Raw genomic sequence first — 24,663 nt, forward strand, 5'->3', positions numbered from 1 at the left:
TGTTCAGCAGATTATATTTCTATCTAAACATTACACATTGTGCTGCCCAATCTCTTAATGAACACGCCGGTGGGGGGGAGGTGGGGGGCGTTTGGACCTGGCTAAATGTGGCTTCAGTGCCATTTCCTGGCACCCACTAGGGTAAACGTGAGCCTTTTAGCATTCAGTAGACAAAATTCTTAGGAAAGTATGGAAAGGGATGGAGGATGAATACTGCAGACATCGTCTCTGAGGGTTGTGTAGTAAGTCAATTATTTTGCAGAATTTATCACCGAGTTTAAGTCAAATGTGTTGACTCAAGACATAATCTACAGAGAGTTCAGACGATGTCTGAAGTGTGGCATTTCGTTTGGATACTGACACCGTGCTTAGCTGAAGCAGGGTTTCGTCCGTTGGCCTGTTTTAGTACAATTCTCTACAGAACATAAATGCTTTGCACCCTACTTTTAGGTGGACCCATTTCGGCTGCTGTAATCCGTAAATTATATCGTGCTTTGATCTGATAGCATCAGAGTCCAGCAAGGACACAACCATAGCTTCATGTTCATCAGTATTCAGAACCTCAATAAACATTCACGTAGCAACATTATACTGTCCTCTAGCTGCAGATGCTCCCACTGCAAGTTGCTGAACGGAGGGACTTGATCGATGGTGACATTTGTGTTGAAGTTTCCATTAGAACAGATCTTGGATCAGTTTCACCTCCCCTAACCAAATCCGTTATGGGGGGAAATACAAAATGAAATCAAGACCAGCCTCTGGGGGCAACTTTCCCCTGCTCTATATGAACAACTTAATGTTCCACCTCAACATCGAACAAAATGTTTTATTTATTTTTGACAGACACTCTTATCCGGAGCAAGTTAATGTACATGTGCAGTTAGTGTTACGTGCCTTGGCACAATCTCCAGATCGACCATTTGGATTAGCAACCTTTCATTTTACTGGCTTTAGACTCTAACCATTAGGCAAGAGGATATCTGCCTACAGTCGACGCAGTTGGACATGTTTATATGTGTTACGTGATTCTGACAGCTGCTGTGACTTTGATCTGTTTGTGTGTAACCTTAATAAGGCTAGAATAGTAGTGCAACTGGATCATATGATTACAGACCCAGTGAGTGATTATGTGCTGCAATGTTTTACCATTCAGGCTGGATCTCACTCGGCCTCGATGTATTTCAGTTTTACGGTTTTTGCTAACCAGTAGAGGGCGCAATAGGATTTTGAATGGAATACACACGCTCAGTAAAGAATAACTTAAAAAACACAAATATAAATGTTTTTCGGGAGGAATGCGCCAGCCTTTAACCTGTACAAAAAGAGATTCAGTGATTAACAAAAATGTACTGAATGTCTTAATTGTGTTTTTCCATTAAGTTATTCGGCTATGCATCGCGGACAATGACAATACTGGTGAAGGACTGCGGGCCTGATACCCTCATCACCATCATCATCATCATCATATTCAGTCCCACGCTCTCTGTACTGTATCTACTGCGCTCAGCAAGTGAAAAGCGTAACACAAGAAATGCAACAGATTAATCAAAGATTGAGTCCCAGTACTGCAGATTTTATTAACAACACTCTGAAGACACACATTATTACATGACATTATGAAATAAATATTAATTACAAAAATAAAGAAAGTACTTAAAACTACATGACAATGTTACAGTTCCTTGATATATTCTTGTAGTGATAGCGCTTGCTATATTAAACCAATAAAAATGTTTAATTACAAACTCTTTCAAACAGTTATTGAAATGATTAAACAGAGACTAACATTTTCAAGCAGATAGGAAATCATTACATGTTTCATATTACTTGTTTTATGGCACCTATATGCATATGGAAAACTTCCAGGTTAATTAAAAAATATATTATTGAATTAATGAAGTCACTCCAACAGATTCAGCGGTTCATATTCTTACACACCTTTACCGTTTGTCTGCTTTCCAGAAGAAATTTGTCTGAAAAGGCAAATTTACATGGTTACGTATAGCAACAACAATAATAATAATTATTAGAAAATGATTTTCCAAGATAACACAGCTAGAACCACATGACACCCTATTCCGACCACATAAATACTGTTCAAATACCTCAGAACAAAGCCTGAACAAACACACCAACAACTTACATGCTGTCCTTTAAGTGGCTTGCTGTAAAAGTCAGTTTCCACTGGCTGACTTCCCCTGCGACCTCCAGTCACATCTAACCAAGAGGAAAAGTCAACAGACACATCTTAGGTCTGTTGAACTAACCGCGGTGATATTGTATACACTCAGACCAACGCATTAAGAAATGAATCTCATAACGCCATATGGAAGCTAGACCATCAAAGCCACAGCCCTAGGGAATTCTCAGCAAACTGTTCCCGAAGAGTTTATCTTGCTGACAGTTCCTCTGGGACGATCATTTCACCACTTCAGAACTGAGGCAGAGAATGAAAAGGGGCTGGGGGGGGGGGGGGGGCTGGGGGGGGGGCAGACGCTGCTCTCACTCTCTCTGTGGATACAAAGGACTTTCAAGGACTTACTGGGTGTGTGGTGGATGATGTTGATTTTATCTGTAGAGAGGAGAAAAAGATCGCTGTTGAGACACCGTTTGTGGATCGCAGCACTGCTCTCATTCTGCAATGTCACTTTCACATCCCTTTCATTTGTCAGGGAATAGACTTCTATCAAGCCACGTGAAAATTCTCTCTGCCAAGATCCTAATTTGGAGACTAATAACTATCTTTACCATGAGCTGTGGGAAACTATAAACTATTTTGATTGCAGAGGGCCATGTTATCATTTGATGTCTGCCCAATTAGAGTACAGTTGAGCGTTTAAGGACTGTGCAATCTCCTCCAGAACTTTTAGAAATGAGTCCATACTGCATCTATACAACACCAATCTGTTGTATAGCTGATGTTGAAGGGCCAGTAGCACTACATAAAGACCGCTGAGTTGCTCAGTTGGTAGAAAGGTGCTTTGCAAATCCTATTCATGAGAAAGGACATCCGTTTGGACTTCTCACTCATGGCACAACATTTAAAAAACGAATACCGTAAACACTGTGGTCATCCTCTCTGTTACTGATGATGCTGTCCCTCAGCTGACACAGTTTCTCCTGAGGAAAAACAATCCGTTAGAATCTGCCAGCATGAAATAATCCCCAAGGCATAGTGCACAACAGCACACAGTGCAAGACACAGCACGTCAAGAATGAGTAGAGTTCAAAGTTCACCTGTCCAGCAAACAGATCCCAATCAAGCCTTTTGCTTAAGGCACACCTACATTAGGATGAGCCAACTGACTTATAAAGGTAGATTTACGAATGTAGATTTAGGACATCTATAAAGGCAGATTTATGAAAGTAGACTTAGGAATATAGACTTATGACATAGGAAGTTAGACATATCAATAGGTAGACCTTTGACACTTATGAAGGAAGACTTCATCTCCTACATTGTTACCTGTTGAATGGCGTCCACATCCTTCTGGACCCTCTGCCAATCGCTGAATCTCTCCAAAGCCTCATCCATGCTCAAAGAGCCTTTCTTCACCCTCTCCTGAAGCTCAATCAGTTGCTCCAGGCCAGGTGGCTGGCTGGGCACAAACGTGTCATATGTGGAAGAGATGCTGTCTTGCACGTGTGCTGCAGAAGAACAGAACAACAGGGAAAAGTAGAAACAATCTCTTCCCGTCAGACTTACAATAAAAATGTAATTCAATCGTTTCACTTCCACATACGGGAAAATTCAAAACAGTCGCTGACCTTACCTTGCCTAGCGGATTGAGAATACAGGGTTTCAGCATCGCCCTGAGTCACTTTCTTCTGGAACACTGTAAACACATACTGCCATTAGAGGGAATGCAGACACAGCAACATGCATCTCTGACACTGAACAAAAACCAACGCACTCTCTCACTGATCGCCCTGCTATTCCACATATTTCCACTAGAAGGTGGCACTTACAAACAAACAGCAGCTATGTACAGCAAGAGATGCAGGTTCCAGAAGAGCCTCTTTGAAGTTCTGGCCCAGCTATCTACTCTGATTTCAAACCTACATTTGCAGTTAAAATGATTGGTGCCATTGATAAAGATGAGCGAATATATATACAAATGCTGAACTGGATTGCATGCTAAACACTTCGTAAATTATATTTTCCGGCACCGTCCAGTTGAGAGGACAATGGCACGGAGCCTTCTTCTGAAGGCGCTTTATGAGATTGGAAAACGCATTGGGAGGGTTCTTAGAACATTCCTTTATCCAGACGTTTTCCAGTTCCTTGAAAACCTTTTGTTGGCACATATGGACGTTTAAATTCTAACCACAGGTTTTTAATGGGATTCAAGTACAGGGATGGCAAGCCCAGAGAACACAAGTGCAATATGATGATTTAGTGGTCAATAAAAGTGGATATTAATGTGTACTGAGGATTGCCTGGAAGATCCATTTGCAGCGAGATTTCAGCCTTTTTGTTTATCAAGGGCGCCATGGCCAGCGGAAGCCAGATAGCTCCATGACAACAAAGATCAAAGATCCACCAACAAGGGTTCTCAGTTGGGTACCATAGGGATCTTTGCACCCTTTTGACGGCAAACCCGCCACCACCTAGCGGTGGTTCAATTCGAACTGTCAAAGTTTAGCAAGCTTAACGTATTTACATCCGTGGGATGATAAAAATGAAGGTCTTTAGCCAGGCACCCAAACCAGTCGTGGGTTTGGCATATTTGTGTTATTAACACATACCCTCTGGCTCCCGATGTAACTCATGACATTACCTGCCGAATATACACCTACACACTCGTACACACAAGCGCATGAACACGGACCCACTGCAACTCGACGCACACCCACAAACACACTCGTTAGTCGCATCTGAAACTGCCCTCCGTACCCCACTGTAGGGAATAATAGGTTGTCATCTCGGATGCAGAGAGCTTCTCCCTCTCGCACCTTCCTCCACATACAGGCTACGATGGTCTTCCAGTCAAAAAAAAAAAAGAAAAAAAAAAGAAACCCACGCGTCTGTCCATTATTTCCATATGAGCAGCGCCCTCAAAAGACCCCGCAAAGATCTAATCCATCACAACCCCCCCCCCCCTTGGTGTCACAGAGTCCGGCCCATCACTAACTGGAGGCAATAGGAGCGGAGTGTGGTTGAAAGACTCCATTATTAATGCGTGGAAATCTCTGGATCCCACAACTGTTTCTCTTCCACGCTGGGCTGTCTCATGTCAGGGAACACGAACCATGGAAAACATGTGTAATGACTGATGATGGCGGACTTGGCTAGAGTCTGGACCAGATTGATCGCAGATGGCGGCCCGGGTCCAGTAGTTGGGGTTCTGTTATTGAGATATTTACATGTTGGGGTTCGGTTTGTATGGGCCGGATTGAGAAGCTAATGGAGGGGTGGCAGTTCACACAATAACATCCCTTTCCTTCTCAACAGAGAGATTTTCTGGGTCTGTATAACCGCAGATTGGCGGTAAGTGTTTGTTTTCTTGAAGCAGGACAGATTACCCTTAAAGCTGAACGGAGGACCATCCCCCACCTAGCGACTTAGTACACAACAAAGACTAATAACCAAGTATTGGAATTCCTCCCGTCCGACTCCCAACTGAAATATCACTCTCCTCAGAAAGGACTGAGAGACTTTCTTTTCTAATCCATCGTTTAATCAGGAGGGTTTAGCGTGATGGAAATAAAAAACGTGGTCTTTCTGGCAGATCAGAAATCTAGAAATCAGTAACACATAGATGATTTATAAACCTTTTACAATGTGATTGCATTTCAGTAGCTTCACCCTTTAGGGTTATTTACCCAGCTGTTTAGGAACACTAAGCAATCCCATGCCAGCAAACCTGGACCTGTGTATCTGTTACAGTGAGATCTGTCCTGGGTTTGACCCTGGCATGCTAGTTTCACATCTGCTACATATTCCCCTCTTTGTTAAGGAGATCTCCAGACTTCTTTGAAATATTTAGTGAATTTGATCAGCAACTGTCTGCGAATAGAAGAGAACTTGCCTCATTGCAAAAAAGCCTCTCTGCACTAGCACCTGATCTGATGTTCCTCTCTTAACCATGCTCAACACTCCCTAACCGCCAATCGGCCAACCAGATCGGTGTACAGTAGGGCCCACTTTTAAAATGGCCACTCTCATTGGCCAAGTTAACACAGGACCCAGTGAACACCGGCCAGGGTGGGCCAGAGCTCTCCTACCTTTAGTGATGAAGGGGGTGTTGTCCTCCCGGCCCGGCGTGGTCTCCGGCCTGGGCGTGGGTGCCGGCGGTCGGTTAGCGATAAGCACGTTGCTGCTGGAGGGGAAGATGGTGTCGTACTCTTCTTCATCTAAGCCCAACGGGGTGTACAGTTCCTCTCTCTCCTCCATGTACTCCCCTCCCTCCTCCCCCTCCTCCTGCTCCTTTCCCAGAGTATCTGGAGCTCCGGGGGTCCCTAAAAGATATTCATGAAAGATGATCATAGGTAACGTGTGGGGGTCTATTACCGCCGCTGGAAAAAGGAAGAGCTGCGTGAATTTCGGGGTCAAACGCGAGCCATCTCTTATGGATGCGTCACGCTTCCGCTGGATGTTGTCGTGGCGTCCCGCTGTCCATAATGCCAGTCGTGATGTCACGCTTCACCGAAGACGACATTACAGAATACGGCCCCTCAGCAGGCCCTCCCGCAGGGGGACCACAGTCATCTCCTGAATGAACCATATCAAACACATAGAAACACGCAGCACCCCACTGGGCTGTTCGACCAATCCAGTACAGTATAACACTGTTCTTCTACTGTTTTTCCAACCAATCCAATACTGTGTAACACAGTCCTTCCACAGTTTTTTCCAACCAATCCAATACTGTGTAACACAGTCCTTCCACAGTTTTTTCCAACCAATCCAATACTGTGTAACACAGTCCTTCCACAGTTTTTTCCAACCAATCCAATACTGTGTAACACTGTCCTTCCACTGGGCTGTTCAACCAATCCAATACTAAATAACATTATCCTTCCACTGGGCTGTTTGACCAATCCAATAATGTATAACACTGTTCTTTCACTCACCCGCTGCGCCCATCATCTCGTAGACACTGGTGTCTTCGCTGTCCTCGTCTGAGGTAAACACATTCTGTAACAGAAAGTGGAGAGACTGACAAGGAGAGAGTATACACGCATTGTACTACACTTGATGGGACTGAGTTGATGGGATTAAGTTGGTTTTATTAATCTGTAACTAACATGGTAATACAAGAAGTAACAGCCTAGTAGTTACATAGAAAACACTGTGTAACAAAATGGTAGCCTATTAAACCAGGCCTAGAATGTCGCTAGAAGGCCAGTCGAGATTGGACGTATAGCCTCGCGACACTAACTAAATGGTAGCATGGTGGTTTGCTGAGTGATATTCAACATGTGTGATTACTGATTATTATATATTCTCTTGCTCCAATATGTTACCAATGTTTTAGATATAATTCCATGATGATACTATAATGACATGTAAATAGGCCGGGTTCTGGTAACAACATTTACAACAAAGACACCTTGTCATTAACTACTAGCCATTTTCAATTCCGCATGTTATGACCCGGATTAAGGGCAACACTGGATTAAGTGCAAAGTAGATAAATAAACTCTTTAGTGCAAAAGAATGTAGAAAGAGACAGGAGAAACACTTACAGTTAAATGGATTTCACAATTATTGATGGTAGAACATTTGAAAAACTAAATGTTCAGTGTACGAAATCTGAGGGTTTGATGTCTAAATTTCTGTCTACATAGTAGAACCTTGTGGTTCAGTTAATGTCCAAACCATATTCGCCGTGTATTTTAATAATGTCGTGTGCTTTCTTTTGGGAACTGCATCATCCAGGTTCATGTCGACAACACTATCCTGTTTACCACTGGCCCCTTACTTCACGCACTGTGTTGAACACCCTGCAACAAAGCCTGAATACCATCCAACACGCCTTCTTTTGCATCCATCCTCTAGGAAAAACCCAAAAAGAAGCATCATAATAACTACATGTATGATCTTTAATTAGACCTCAATCTTTAACCCGCTAAACCTCCTTGCCTTTCTGCTCTTTTCAAAAGGTCAACCAGGCCGGTAGAGGGAAATGTTTAAACCTTGAATTGAGAGGCCACCACTTAGAGAAGAAAAAAAAAGAACGGAATTGGACTGCTTTTGGAAACGCCAAGCGCCGGTGTCGCAGGTCTGAATCCATCGCCAATGAGAAAAACGGACGCGCGTTTGGCTCTCCAGGACCGGCGCTGCCCACTTGACTGCCCCCGCGTTAACAGAGGCACGCAGTTGCCTTACATGTGCCCCAGTGTGCTACATGAGGGAACACTGCGCTCCTTTTCGACCACAGACACTGGACAAGCATCGCCAGAGGGATTTAATACACGAATACTAAACGGAAAACCATTTGCTGTCGTTGAAATCCCTCCCTGACGACTCCGTGTCAGGATGGGGCAGACTGACCACTGACAGAACACTCAGAACCACAGGGCTGATCGGGATAATCAAGTGATTGCAGGCAATTCACCCCTCTCCATTCAAACAGAATGTTTAGTGGGAAGTCAAGGCCCAATATTTGATAGGCTTCTGTCTTTCGAACAGTAAAAAGACTAGGCCAGTTCAACAATATGATAATTAGGTGGGGGAAATTGGGTTCACTCACTCTTTAGCTTTGGATCTAAACTTAACGCACATCCTACACGGACCTATTGGGCACGCCCGCTTTAAATAATCTGTGTCATTCCTGAGGGTCATCATTCGTTCATCTTCTCAACTGGGGTTACTGTGTTGGTTAATTAACGGGTTGAAAGTACAACCGGCAATATTGCAGTAGCTCTCCAGGACTGGGCGATAATGTTGTTGGAATAGTCGGATCCACACCAATACTTTCAATGATTTACATGGAAAACGTTGTACAAAAAAAGACCAGACATTTTCCACTGCACTATTCAATGCACTGTTCCTAAGCAACACAGCCATGGCAATATTACACTCCTATTGCATGATATAAATGACCTGTCATGAATCTATTATAGGGCGACAGGAAGCTCACCAGATGCAGCATATAAGATGAGCTTGATATACAATCTGATGGTGTAACCATATAGAATTTGACAAAATAATGCTCTGATGATGTTTCCTCCTTCAGTTTCTAATAACGATAATCCATCATTTTTATGTAGATGTTTTCCAGAAGGCACTAACGCCACCAGTAGACATCAGAAAGGCACTAAGAAGATGTCTTTTCTTTTTTAAATGCAGTCCCCATGATTTCCAGAAGTATGATTTGGGGGGGGGGAAATATGATCCCCCCCCCCCCACACACACACACTTACTCACACACGCTATCATCAAGGCGGTACGCACTGAACCGCATGACAACATTAACCAGCATGCATTCTCTCCTGGGCGCAGCTTCAATCATTGCAGGATATTTCAATCAAGCAAACTTGGACTAACAAGTATTACCAACATGCATCTATCAAATATTACCAACGTGTATCATGTCGCACAAAAGGAAGAGATAGTACATGCAGTCTGTACACAAATACAAAGAAGGCAATGCACCCCTACTCCCCCCCACTCTCCCAGTCTGCCAAACAGATCACGTCGCCCTGCTCCTCCTCCATGCCTTTAAGTGGCAACTCAAGAGCGAGCCACCTACACTAAGGTCAGCGAGACAGTGGGCCGAGGTGTTTGACTCCGCGCTGCAAGATTGCTTTGTGAATACAGACTGGAGCCTGTTCAGAGATCCAGTCAGCCAGGACTCCAACAACACTGAAATAAATACTCAGCGTTCACAAGTTTCATTAGGAAATGTGCTCATGATGACGTTTCCACATAATCCATGTGGACACGTCTCGCAGAAGACCAGACGCTCAGTTTGCCCGCCCAGTTTGCCCGCCCAGTATGACCGCCCAATTTGACATGCTATTCTGAGGCCTTTCTATCTGCAAGCTATCAGACTGCTTAAGACTTGACCTGGTCTGATCATTTGAACTGACTCTGCTGGGCATACACACACACACTCGTGCACACACACACACACACACACACACACTCACTCACCCGTACAAACAGACAAACACACACAAAATATTCACGTAAATACTTTATGAATACTAGAGCAAACACTGGCTGCTATTATTCAGTGGTATTATTATTGTCCGTTCTTAGCATTGCCTAGAAACAACCTGCAAATAGGAATTTCAAACAGGAACGATTAAAAACAAAAAGATTTAAAACAGCTCGTTTAAGAAATGTCCTTCACCTGCTACTTTGCCAGGCACACTTCTACGTCACATTGCTACGGTGTGATGTTCCCTGGGCGCACTGGCCCAGCCAAAAGGACCAGTCACCCTCTGAAGGAGAACCGTATCATTCAAATCATATTCAAATCCTCCCCCGTGTTGGCACACGCTGTTCTGACCCTATCCGGCCGTTAGGCAAATCAAGTTGGCACGCAGGAGGAACCGAAACCTCACGGTGGTGGAGAATACAAGGCTTCGAATGTGACTATTTATTTATTTATTTTAATTATTTGAGAGTCAACAGGGTACACATCTATGGAGCGCTTTGGTGGATGTGGGTTTAGAAGACCGGGAAAAAAGCCATTTACTGCTGGATCTATGGCCACAAATCAATACAATCAGTGGTGCCATTCCACTCTCGCTGTCTTTGTGTAACTACATTGAGTCCAGATTGATGTATAAAACCAGAGTGTACCGGGCAGCTAATTGACAATACGGACACGTAGCTTTAATGACTTGCTTTGAATGTTACATTAAGCAACTTAGTCTTTTGCCTACCACTCAGCCACTAAATAGATTACAGGAAAAAAAAAGAATATCCTCACTTCACTGGGACACACTTCTAAATTGGATTAAGTTTCCTTTGCTTGTGTAGCCAGCTTGATTTCAAACCCAGGACTTCTTCATGCTATAACACTGTTAGCTCGCCGATGTAAAGTCTAGGGGAATGGCATGGTGAGCTAACACAGACCTTGAGGTCACAGGGATGGTTGCTCATCACACAAGCATGACAGCAACCACATAAGATACGCTGACGGCAACTTAATCTCAGAAAGAAAAATGCACTCTGCGCTACGAAATCAAGGCAAGCAAATAGTTTCATATCAGTGGAAACAAAATCACTTGAATAACTGCATGATGAATATCAAAAGGTCATGTCAAACCTGGGTGATGTTGTTGAATTGATATACTTATAGTGTATAACCAAAACTTTTATGGACCACCTGAGATGTTTTTTTTTCTTTGCAGTAGCTATTTATCTAGCTTTGGTTAGCAATTCTATTTAGTGTTGTATATGAAACTTGCGTGTTTGCTTTTCTCTTGTGATATAATGTGGTTGACTCAGGCTAATCTGGATGTAAGTTTTGTCCTCCGTTTGTTGTGCGATGGTCATGGGCTGTAAGCCATGTTAACCTTAACCAAGCATAAAAAAAATTGCCCTTTATCACCTGAGGAGGATAAGCTGGCAAATCTTAACAGCTGGTATACACCCAGACCATTCTGTTGGGACATTTCCACACCATTTTTATCATTTATTCATATTCTAAATTCATTTAAATCTAGAGACACTGGACACTTACTTGAACCAGTGATTATATCAGTTAGTCTTTACAGTTGAAACACTGTAACACTGTGGTGCGGGCACCAGACCCGACATCACCTCAGCAAGGGACACTTAGGTGACATACACAACCGCCTGAAAGCCATACAAGTCCTGGTGTGTGTGGTCTCACTGACTGGAGAGCGAAGAAGACACGGATGAATCAGCTGGCCGGGGTAGGAGATACGCCAAATTTTACGTTCCTTTAGGCTTCACCCGTCATTTGTCATTACTCTTGTTTCCCCAGGGAGTTTTTTTGTTGTCCAACCTGCTACAATTGTATTCACTCGATCTTCAATATGGTAATATGAACAGGTTCCCCCAGTGGAACAGTTCATTACGGCTATAGACATGGAATGCCTCGGAGATTGCCCGGGGCGGATCAAGGTAGCCCTGTGAGTGATACAGACATAGTTAGGTACAGAGGGGCCATTTGTCTTGACTGCATTGACAGAGAACCAATACAGTGTCCCACCAAACCCCTGATACGTCATAGCCTGATTTATAGGCAGGGAAAGGTGGGTGACATGTGGCTAGCACTAATGGAAATTGGAACCAATATGCTAACTGAGCCTTGTCTACCAAATAATTAGCAATTGGAACCAATATGCTAACTGAGCCTTGTCTACCAAAGAATCCTTCCACCCAAAGGCTTCGGCTGGTGGGCGAATGCATCAAACGTTCCATTTACTTTGTTAGTAAACAGAAAGACAGAGAGAAACCTCTGTCCCAAAGGCATTGTCTTAATAATCTTAATGTACTGACCAATCACCTCTGACAACACCATCAAATGAACCATCCCCTTTGTACACTGCACAGGGTTGGCCGTTCCACCTCCACACTACAGGTAGTCACATTAACCATCCCCTTTGTACACTGCACAGGGTTGGCCGTTCCACCTCCACACTACAGGTAGTCACATTAACCATCCCCTTTGTACACTGCACAGGGTTGGCGTTTCCACCTCCACACTACAGGTAGTCACATTAACCATCCCCTTTGTACACTGCACAGGGTTGGCGTTTCCACCTCCACACTACAGGTAGTCACATTAACCATCCCCTTTGTACACTGCACAGGGTTGGCCGTTCCACCTCCACACTACAGGTAGTCACATTAACCATCCCCTTTGTACACTGCACAGGGTTGGCGTTTCCACCTCCACACTACAGGTAGTCACATTAACCATCCCCTTTGTACACTGCACAGGGTTGGCCGTTCCACCTCCACACTACAGGTAGTCACATTAACCATCCCCTTTGTACACTGCACAGGGTTGGCCGTTCCACCTCCACACTACAGGTAGGCCAACTCAACCAATTGTTCAATCATCGTCATTTTGTGAACGTGGTGGTCTGAAGGTGAGGATATCTGGCTAATGTGTCAACATTGTTCACACCACAAACTGTGCTTGTAGTGAGCAAGATTTCAGGAATCTTGAGTGTAATTGCCAAACCATGTTTGCCTTTGCAAGGCAGCATTAAGTGTCTTTAGCTATATGCCAATATAATGGGCAAATTCACATTCCAGCAAATGTGCATCTGTTCAAAACTACACCCACCATTTCCCCACGATTTGGCAGATTTTTCAAAATGTTTGGAATTCATTACCTGTGTTTTTCTATGAATACTGGTTAATTATTCGTAATCTACACAAACATAAATGGCATGCATGTTTCTTAAAAAAAATCTTGTCTTGTAATTGTTTGGAATTTTTACACACACTACTGAGATGGCTGTTCCAGTGATTTAGATTTAGCCTTAGTAAAACTCTTCACTAGCTAGGCCATCATTTTCAATGCAGTCCGCTGCAGGTGATGACATTGTTGAACTGTAGGATATCCTAACTCTGGCTGGATTCCAAAAGGAATTACACAGCCCTTTGCAAGCCAGGTTGATGCCATGTTTGTAAAGCAAACACCTACAATATGATTCTGAGTTTGCTCAACTGAGTAGCATTGAGGTAATTCAATGTACAATTATAAGACAACGAATGAGCAAACAAACAATCCTGTCGCAACACTCGTTGCCTTACAATTGTTTATCAAAGACACTCTAATTAATAACTTTTTTTTCTTCCTGTACAGATAACGTTCACGTTTAACGTTTAAGTTTTAATCCTTAACTGGCACACCTTATTTAATTAGTCAACCATACATGAAGCACTTGACTAGTTTAATAAACCATTTCTTGATAGTTCTTGCCACCTAATTTCCTGTCAATGATTCCAAAACAAACACGGCTGACAGGCTGAGAGGAATTCCAAGATTTCCCAAGATTTTCCCAAGAAACCTCTGTTTAACGCCAATGCACTCCTGATCCTCCATCTCTCCATCAGTTTACCAAAAAGTCAGAGACACACAGAGGTTTCAACTCCTTGGAAAAATTCCTTCAGGACTGACTGCCTTGGCTCCATCTGCAATCTCTCACAACTAGGAGCACTGCCAGAGGATAAATACATTCAGAGCAGCTGTCAGAGAATCTAGCTCTTGGGAATCCTCTGGTCTGTCTTGTTATATGGATATGGAGATAAGCAGTATACCCTCCTCGATGGAGATGTTTTTTCACTAGCGATTGTAGACAAGGGTAAAGGCTGGGCCAGAGCCTAGGCGAATAAGGTTGTTTTCTCTCATTGTTTAAGTGCGGAAGATATTTTTTGTTGTTACAGTCAACCACTACTAAAATGGTGTACTCTAACTGCCCTGGTACTACTGGTCGATTTATTAGAGGACATGTCCTCTTCTGAAATGGGCCCAGATGCTGTGGAAGCAGAATTGAGTTTAGGCTGAGTCCCTCGTTGCTACGGTACTCACAAAGCTTGTAAACAAATCTATGTTTTATTGATTTTCTGTTCGCCTCTTGCTAGTACTGGTAAGGGATTCATTATTGTTCGACGTGCTTTTAGCATTTGAGGTTACATTTATATTATTCTCATTTTAATATCAACTGTGGAATTGATTCAAGTGGTCCTGTTGAGGAGAGGCTCGAGTAAGAATGGTGTCTCTCTTTACGATTTAAGGCCTTGCACCAATGGGGTAGTTTATATTCTAAATGATTTCCTGTCTTCACTGACTGATGGGATTGCAGAGATTGTGCAGAGCAGGCGGCAAAAAAAGGCAAGATCCTCTGCTCCAGGTTTGGCTTCTGGTTATACAGATAGATACAACCTCTCGGAGTTGCCATATTGCCTCTTGGATAGGTGGACTCTTGACTACACATCTGTCTCTAGCGGTTCACCGTATTAATTAGTTTTCAACGCACTTCCAGTTAGCAGTGACCAATAGCCGTCTCGAAGAATAACAGGGTTGTTTCTTTGTGTTTGTTTGTCATGAGAACGGCTGTGGCCAAGAAGAGAAACCCATAACGGGGTCTGACACGTCAGAGCCTCCGGCTTCTTTTGCAGTAAATAAACCCTTACGTGAGTGTGTGACTTGAACACCAGATGTGTGTACAGACATTGTCATAAACCGAGGACCAGGGAGCGCAGGGTACTGTTCAATTCAGTTACCCGTGCAGGAAAATTAACAACACACAATAACGCAGCTCCCGCAACGTGACAGGCCTTCCTCCGTGTTTGTTTTTTTTTTTCTTATGGCTGATGTGAGATCAGTTTTCCTATCAGATCACAGCTAATCGGAGCATATGCACAGGGGTTATCAGGGGTTATCAGGGTTATCAGGGAGGCACGCGAAAAGTCTCCCAAACTAGAAGTGCTGGCCTGGGATCAGTTTTGCCTTAACTGGTTTAGCGTGAACAATAGGACACAACGAGCAGGACCTGATTCTGGATCAGGACTAGGCTGCGCGGGCATGCGGACTCACCAGTGACTGCTGCAACAGGACATGTAGCTCAGTGTGGCCATGATGCTGGGCGATCTGAGCGGGTGTCTGGCCGTGGCAGTTAGCAGCGCACAGGGCCCTCTGCGCCCCCGGACACCGCAGCAACACACTGGAGACTTCCTTCAACCCGTTGTGGGCGGCAAAGTGGAGAAGCGATGGCACTTCCTCAGGGCGCGGCTCTGGTGACGACGGGAGACGTTTGAATGAGTTAGTTTTGGTAGCCACAGTAAGAAACCCTCCTAAGGGCACTGAGATATAATTCTAATTTGAAAGGTCTCTGCCAAGTTGCAGCGGATTCTGGATTTAGGAATTCTAACAGACATCCATTTCAACTTCTGTTAAAAATTAACATGAAAATGTTAATACACTTCTAGCTATGCATGCATGTTTCAATTATTTGTGTGAGGTACAATTTGACAATCCCAAAATTAGGGAAAGGGGTGAAAAAGAGGGGTACAGATAAATAAATTAAACAATGTATTCCTGCATTTCGGTATACATGTTGATTTAGTATAGTGCACGCAGTATGATTAATATCAATGCCTGTCTGCCAGGCTAAAGGAAGTGAAAGTTCCATATTAAATGTGTTTCCTCGCTGCTGTAAATAGTCAATGGTGTGTGGCGCGTTTATTTAATAGACTTCCTTGTTGGGTTCACAGTGCAGAAATTAGCAGAATGTTTCGGCGTGATTACTTAGGAGGAAGACATGGCCTGAACTCTTCCGAGCCCATTAGGATGCTGCAACATGCCAAGAGGCGGGAGAAGGCATGCCCAAGAACGGAGCACGCCACCAACCCCACACTCACTTAGGACAGCACTCCTTGCTTGACGAGCAAGGAATGGAATTCTGTCCTCAGCATGGCGAAGGACAAACTTGACATAATGTTAGCAACAAAAACTAGTTATTAATGATATTTCGGGGTAAACGAAAACAAACCAACGACTGCCCCGGGGAAAGTATTGATTTCTTTCTCATGAAAACACATCCCCTTTTTAACCCTAGATTTTTGGATAGTGTTAAGATTCAATACCGGAGACCCGACTTAAGCCATCAATCTTCCTTATAATGAGAAACGCCACTGGGCATGTGTTAAAAAGAAACCTGCCTTGGATAAATACAACTGGAAACTGGTTGTTCAGATACAAATGGTATGATCAATAATTTAACCGGAGGAATAAAATTAATTCATAAATTTTTTATGTTTTTCTCTATTACAGGGTAGGCAGGCTGTTTAACTTAATTCATCAAGGCAATGTGTTAAATTAAAAACACAAATCATGCACAAGGCAGTAGTGAAATAATTACTTGTTGTTGTGGCCAACTGTAAATTATTGTTTCGCCATTTCCCCCCCCGCTAACTAAATATATTGCACGCCTCCGGAGTGGCGCTGGTGATATAAGGCATTAGACCATGTTGTCAGGGCGACCCTATACTCTGTTCAATACCAGGGGTTGTCACAGCGTTGTGTTCAGTTGGCCCCAATGGACACTGCATCTCCTATGGGAGCAGTGGACTCCGTGTTTTCACCCTGAAAGCTAAACTGAGATTGTTAGTCAAATTAGATTGATTTCAATAACTTCCTGGTTTTGCAAGCAGTGTAGAAGAAAACGGCATGGCGGGTGGGGCATGTCTCAAAAGAAGCATGTTCCAATCTTTACATTTCCAGGGGGGAGTTGCTGCAATACGATGTATGCATCGTTCTTTTCTTTGGTATTGCAAGCAGACAGATTACTGCCAAATCAACTTGCCAGCTGTCCAACTTCAGGGACTGTAAGCTATGGAGTGCCTGCCCATAACTGAACTCAAGACAATTTCAATCATGTGCTGTCCATCAAATTGTGTGATGGCTTCTTGTACTATGTATGAAATCCTGTGATAAACTACTGGGATGATAACTGGCAGACGAGCGTTCTCAGCAACTGAATATATTGCAGTACTGACATGTATGTTTTTGAAATTTAGAAAGTGATGCAGATTCTGTTCTTTATTTATTTAGATCCATTTGTAGATTTTATTTAGTTGATCAGAATAAACTCCTAATTAAACCCATTTTGACCTCATGTTGACATTTAATAAACTGTGAAAAACTCCAGGGGTTGAGTACTTTTGAGAGACACAGTACGCGTAGGAATGTCTGTTAATTTAGCAAGAGGGATACTCGTTCCCTAAAGTGCAGAGAAAAGCTTTACCTGCAGCCAATGTCTTGATAAATGGTCTGTTTGTGAAATGACCCTAATGATATATAGGATACATAAACATGGCACCAGCAAGATTGATGAATGAAATGCATACACACACACACACACACACACACACACACACACACACACACACACACAGGCACACAGACCCACAACCACACAATGTGTGTGATCGATCATTTGGAAGACGGCCTCCAGAGGTGGAGGGGAAAGCACTGCATCAAAGATGTAGACGAAATCGACTTCAGTGGAAATGCAGGTACAGGAATGAACTAGTGCAAGCCTCTGACAGGTTGTGGACATTGCGGAATGACGGCCTGCTATTCTGCTAATTGTTCATGAGTCATCTAACTCATGACGTCTTCCAATACATTTTACTCATTAGTCCCTTGGATATATCTGCAGTTAAGTGTCTGAGAAATTACTCTGAAGTTATTTTCATCCGATAACTTCCTCCCGCTGAACAGAACAGCTATTCTGTGAATCAACACCTGCATCCAATTAATAAAAGGAAAGTGAACAACACAGAAGAATTGTGATTATGGCAGTTCTTTCTCATCTAAGAAAAATACCGCGAGGACAGAAAGAAATGTCTGAGTGTGAGTGCGTTCGCGCGGATCTGATCTCACCGGCACATAAAGGCTACGGGACCCTTACCCCCATCGCATGTGTCATCTTCCTGGAGACCCTGTAACCATGTGGAGGGCATGGCTTTCAACAGCATGGAGGTCAGCCTTTGGTCCAGCTTTTCCACTGAAGACACCTGAAGAGCCTGTGATTACAGGATAGGAAGCATGAGTATCCTGTGTTACATGCTGGTTAAGCACGCCAGTGACTTTTTTCTCGATGCAACCTACATGTCAACAAGCTCTTTGGAAGTGTTGCAAGAAAAAAGCACTTACTGAGCCCGGCCCACGAATTGGAGCGCCTAAACTTTGCCAAGTGTTTACACGAGCGATTGAAAACGCTGTGGTCAGATGAGGCAGACGTGCGCCAACCTTGTCAGGCTCTACAGGAAGAGGCTCAGTGCTGTTATCCAGACCAGGGGTGGATTCACCAAATATTGATTGTGGAAAGACGTTTCTCAGGAAAATATTATATTACTCATTGAAATGTTTTGGGTTTGAAAAACTGTGTTGAAATAAAAGTTCAAAGCCCCCATCTAGGCCATACCCCAAAATATGACTCATTGTTTGTGTTGTTTGCTCAATTTAAAGTGTGCCAGTACTTCTTGAGTTGACTGTGTGTATATAATGACATAACCTCAGGTCAACCTAGGTGAGGGGCATACGCATTACGCTGCAAAGCTACTACTTGGAATTCATTGCGTTGAGCCACCGTCTGACGAAACCATATCATCTTTATGGCAAGTTGCACCATTCGACGATTTTTGTTGGACCAGTGGAATCTGAGAGATCACCCATGGCGTACATATGCATGGTCATTGATTCGCAGTCCCGGTTTGGCCTCATTTCATTATTCCCTGCCTATAAGGTGTGAAGTGCTACCAGTAAAATGGAGCCGAGGCAGTAGTAGCACCACACCACACGTGTTTTGATGAGTCGTATTTTCTACGCTATACCGACATTTGTCATTAACATGTTTTTTTTTGTGAACTAATTAAAATCTCTGAGTAGAAAACCACATTTAACAGCTTGAACAAGACTGACTCAAAGGGTTAAAACCTCTGCAAAACGGGCCTAATCAACAGAACTGTTCAGATGCATCGTCATCTGGCTGTCAAAGGAAGTAAACAGCCTCCACCTCAGCAGGGGCATGCCGATTCAGCCCATAAATATGTCTCTCAAATGGGGTTCAACCAATTAATGTTGTTTACCCCGCATATATTATATATTCACTTTGCTCTCTGAAGAACATTTTTGAGATCCTCCAATGAGATGAGGGCTCGGTCATGACATTACAAAGCATGGGAGAAGCTTAGTGTTTACTCCTGTACAAACCATGGTAGTGGCATAAACACAAAAAATATCAATTAAAAAATGCCCTTTCGTGGAAGACAGTTTTCTGACTATTCTTTCATATATATTTGGATTATTTAACATTTGATTATTTAACATTTACATATAAAGTTGACTGTTTAAAGGTCAAAATTATCATTACAGAATACCTGTGCATCAGATGATACAAAAACAGGCAAGGCATCTGTTAAACAATGAATCAACTGTGAACAGCGTTATGGTTACAATTGTGGTACATAAATAATGTTTGGCAAGTCAAATAGCCACTGAACAAATGGCCTTCACTGATCAATCAGCTGAGCTATCCTGTTGTTCTAGTGAGGCCCTGACTGTCTACATGGCCCAGGCATACCTGACACATAAAGAGCACAGGGTCCGCCACCCTGGTCAGCAGGCAAGAGATCTCCTCTGTGACGCTGTAGTACTGCAGATTGGCCTTCCCAATCGCTACTCCACTGCAGTACAGTGTTAGTTCCACGCTTCCTGCCGGGAAGTCTGCCACAGAAAGACAAGCATTTCATCCCCTGTGTATAGACCAGTACACTGCAGAGTGTATTTGTAGAGCAGAGGCTTTTTTTTTGAGGCACTTGGGGAAGGAGAGCATAGTTATTTGCTTTGTTTGTATCAATATTCAATCAAAGGCTTTGGAAACTTAGCAAACTGAAACGCTGATAACGAATTCACCAAGAGAGCTGCGGTGCTTCTTTTTCCATCCCATTTACCTTATCTCCTTGTACTGTTTATGACAACTGACAACCGAATATGTAAAAGGACGGCTATTTCCCTAGGTGTGTACAGTGTTGTTGACCCTACACTGACAGTGTACTATTAACTCTATATGGTGTGACAGTGTTCACAGTGTTATTTTTTTTTTTTTAAAACATACCTGCTGCACTCACACAAAGAACGTGTTCGTTCCAGTGGACAGGTTTAACCCTCATCGTGCTTTTAATCCCAGTGAACACAACCTCAGCATCTTCACCAGCCACAGTGTCTTTAAAAAGGATGTACACGTCGCCTGGGGTCTAGAGCAGGGAATGCAAACGGAGCAATGAAACAGAACAGCGAGGGACAATATGAGAATGTAAACAAGAGGCGCTGTTGAATATAAAATAATCAACAAGTACTCGCCTCAAAACCGCCTTTGAAAGTGGAAATAAGCTGATAACATTTTTGGATGTATAAATGTCGTTATGGTGTATTCTGTGTGTAACTGGCTGAGTTAGTCATGCCACTGACAGGTCCCATGACAAGAGTTGATTCCTCACCCCACAGGGAACTCTGGAGGGGACCACCAGCATGTTGTGGAGTTTGGCACTAAAGGGTTCGCTAGGCCGTCTACTCTCCAACTTTAGGTTTAGCTCTGGTCTGGTCAACTTTCCAGGAGCAGCACTGACGTTACCTGCTGTAGAGAGGCGCCCTGTGGAACAGTCAAGACCAAAATTAAATACAAAATAAATGCAGTAAATAATACATGCATATTTGTTAGGTATTTTGATGCTAAATTTGACATGAGAAGGGGGAAAGACAATGGAGAGGGTTTTTGCTGGAAGACCAAAAATACCTGAAATAATCAAAAACGTTAAAACACTTTTCTGGGTTACTATCCACCCCAATATATTACAGAGATTTGCCAGAGTGCTACTTAATTGGCTGTGCGTGTCCCAGAAGGTGAAGCCTCATAAATGGTAGTAGTATGTTAATTTGCATAAGGAAATATAATGCCCACTGATGATGAAGAAGGAAAGGGAAGACCATTTGCATGGTGAGATAGGCCATCTGCACACTTACACACCACTTGAAAAACACACCCTTTGGACTTCCCATTCTTGTTATATATTGCTTTAAAGCAATGGGAAGAAAAACAAATTCTGGCAGCAAATGGTTTCACATTTCTCAGAAAACTCTCGCAGGGTGTACAGAGTCAAGAAAGAGGGAGGGAGGAAAAGGCAACAGTAAACACACTGTGCCCAAAGGCATGCTGTAAACACTGTGCCCAAATGCACGCGGTCAACACTGTGCCCGAATGCAGTGTGAATTGTCACAAAATAAGTATTTGGTTCCAATGGGAAAGTTGTTTATTATATGGAGGTTGATAAAGGTATTACAAGTCACGACTAGATAAAATGAGACCCAAGATATGCTTGTTCAAAGTTTGAAATATCAGCTGATAACTATAGCACCCAAACAGAACACGAGTAACTGTCTAACTAACAGGTGTCAAACTGATTCCATGGGGGGGGCCTAGTGTATGCTGGTTTTTGGTTGTTCCTTTAAATTGGTTCCCAGTTCAGGCCTAGACAACCAGGTGAGGGTAGAACCTAACCAATTAGTGACCTAATTAAGGAGTCTTGTATAAGGTACAAGCAAAAACCTGCAGACACTTGGCCCTCGGTGGAAATTGTTCACCGCCAGATATTTTAGTATGAAGTTAGCTCAGAAACACGCTGCAATAACTGTGCATGAGATATTATGGGCCTATTTACACTACCACAGTTTACTAAAACCAAAAATACCAACAAAAAAAAACTAAAATATGATTTGGGTTGGCTACACATTATTTAATAGTAGAAATCAGCGAAAATGTAAATTGTCAACTGTCACCTGCCTAAATAACGTGGGAAACTTTAGCTACAAATACCATCTGAGCGGTGACATGGGAGGTTGCTTCCTGAGGACATAATTAGCTAGCCAGCTAACATCAGAAAAATCTCTACCCGACAAACACTTTATACACACTTTAATTGCATTACTTTATAAAGAAAACACTATTTGACAGATAAAAATAATCTAATGTTGTGGGCGTTGAATTTGGAATAGGTTGCATTGGCTTTATCTTGGTAGAAGTCATATCTTAGGACTAATTTAGTATTCTGTATGACTGTAGCCAGTTGTTGATCTGCAGTATGGAAATCAAACTTCAGTTCATGAAAATAACTAAATAGATCATTAACTAAACAATCAAGCTAGCCAACTTTGCAATCCCCAAAACAACAGATACAGCTTTGAATGGGCAAGGGGCAGCACACGCTTTCCATCTATCACAGAGCTTTGTTTATGTGGCATGGTCCCAGTGCAAATGTAAATATTATGTAAATGTTACAGTAAGTAATGTGAATAGGCCTTTAACTTTAGCTTGTTGGTTTTTCCTTTTCACAAAATCAGGTCTTTCAAGTCTTCTCTGTTTCCAGACATATGGCATAGTTGTATCTCTGGCTTTGAAATCTCTGGCTTTGAAATGGCAGGGGCCATTTACCATATAATTTAGCTAACTTATCCACACAATCTCGTCCGTCCTTTTTGGGCTCATTTTAAAACGCTCAAAAGTTATCAAGGACAGGCAGTGCAGAATGAAATGAAAACACTTGTGATGGTTCATCTGCGCTTGCATGCAAATGACGTGTACCGGGTTTGATCCCATCGGGTCACTGAGAAGAGAGGACAGGGGAGGGAGGATTACGACAGACTTCTAGCTTAACTAGAAAACCCCAGACATCGTAGTCTGACCTCCTATTATCGGTCCCTTTAGTAACACGCACTTGACTGTAGGCTTGAGCAAAAGGTGCAAACAATTCCAAAATGACCGTCAGAATGGATGAAGAAAATAAAATCATGAAATTAATGAAACCTATACTGACTGCTCAAAGAAATCTGAAATATCCCATGATCCCTCTCTCTGCACTTCAACTGTACTCCTGTACCTCTGTGCACGATGTCGGTGACGGCTGACAGGTAGTCCTGGGCGTCCTGCTCACTGGATATCTGCAGACACTCGTCCCCCCGAAGGGGCACAAGCTCCAGGAGGGGCTCCAGACTGTCCACCCCACAAAGAAGCACCACTACATTGGTGGCTGGCTTGAGCACGTGGGCCAGGAAAAATCGTCGGAGCTGGCACATGCCCTCTAGCATGCTCTTAGACAAGATCAACAGCTTGACCTTGTACTGGCCTAGTCGCATGAAGTCTTCCTGCCGACTGGTTACCGTGGTGATGTCGTAGCACCAGATTCCGCTCTCCCGGATGGACCCGGTGAAGACAGAGCGCAAGTAAACAGCCCACTGCTTTGCCTCCGACTCATAGATAATGAGCAAGTCCTGGGCTACAGAAGGACAAGGGAAACAGGCACATGTTCACACATGAAATGGCACGCCAAAAAGCAAACCATATCGCCCAGTTGACACAAACAAACTGACTAAATTCTACCAAAACATGCTACCATAACACATTCCGTCAGCCGGCACATCAAGTAGATTCACTAGAGTGTTGTCCTTTGTTTAGATGCACATGTCAAATAATAATCAATTGCATACATGAAATACTTAGCTATTCATCAATGTTTACTGGTTAAGTAGAGTACAGTAGCAAGTGTACAATATTCGTCAACATAATAACTGAACTATGATACAACAGTTCCTTGGACCCAAAACCAAAAGCAATCTTTCAAAATCAATACCGCAACCAAAATAACTACGTAATAACACAGCAACACTAAACACAAGAGGCAATAACGAAACCCCTCACATAATTCAGAAAGGTTTAGGCTATAGTAACTCACCTGAGCTCATTTTTCACGTCTCTCAGCAGGAGAGCCTTGCTCTTTGCTGTGACATTGAACAACTTCTCTCCTAACACTGGCTATTATTGTATTCCATTGGTCCAATAGCTATTTAAGGGCAGGGAGTTTCCTGCTTATCTTGATTAGACAGAAATGAGGCAGCATGAGAGATGAGACAGTAGGAAAGGTGGGGGGGGGCAGGAGAGATGAGACAGTAGGAAAGGCGGGGGGTGGGGGGGCAGGTGAGACAAGATGGTGGTAGAGAGTGGGGAACATTTAGTGGTTAATTAAACCACCCACATGTTGTTTTCGATAAACTGTGTACAAAATATTTAATTTGCCAGAAAGGAAAAAAAATTAAAAGTTGGCGAGCCAGGCCAAAAAATAAGTTTGCACTTGTTCCATTTAGTACAAATGTAAAG

The 24,663-nt window shown here is 43.1% G+C and overlaps 1 protein-coding gene across 1 annotated transcript; it reads right to left on the reverse strand.

Annotated features, from left to right (window-relative positions):
* Positions 1-1,615: 1,615 nt before the first annotated feature.
* Positions 1,616-24,316, reverse strand: LOC105029505 (B cell scaffold protein with ankyrin repeats 1). The gene is made up of 15 exons (XM_020043145.2): positions 24,242-24,316; positions 23,390-23,785; positions 20,957-21,108; positions 20,575-20,713; positions 20,041-20,183; positions 18,367-18,481; positions 15,489-15,685; positions 7,078-7,141; positions 6,229-6,462; positions 3,774-3,836; positions 3,467-3,648; positions 3,057-3,120; positions 2,543-2,572; positions 2,144-2,217; positions 1,616-1,973 (listed from the first exon to the last, which is right to left on the reverse strand). Exons 1-15 carry the CDS (start codon positions 24,249-24,251, stop codon positions 1,941-1,943), a joined length of 1,896 nt encoding a protein of 631 aa, XP_019898704.1. The 5' UTR covers positions 24,252-24,316; the 3' UTR covers positions 1,616-1,940.
* Between the last annotated feature and the right edge of the window lie 347 nt (positions 24,317-24,663).

This window comes from Esox lucius, chromosome 24, assembly GCF_011004845.1.
Source record: "Esox lucius isolate fEsoLuc1 chromosome 24, fEsoLuc1.pri, whole genome shotgun sequence".
Classification (NCBI taxonomy): Eukaryota; Metazoa; Chordata; class Actinopteri; order Esociformes; family Esocidae; genus Esox; species Esox lucius.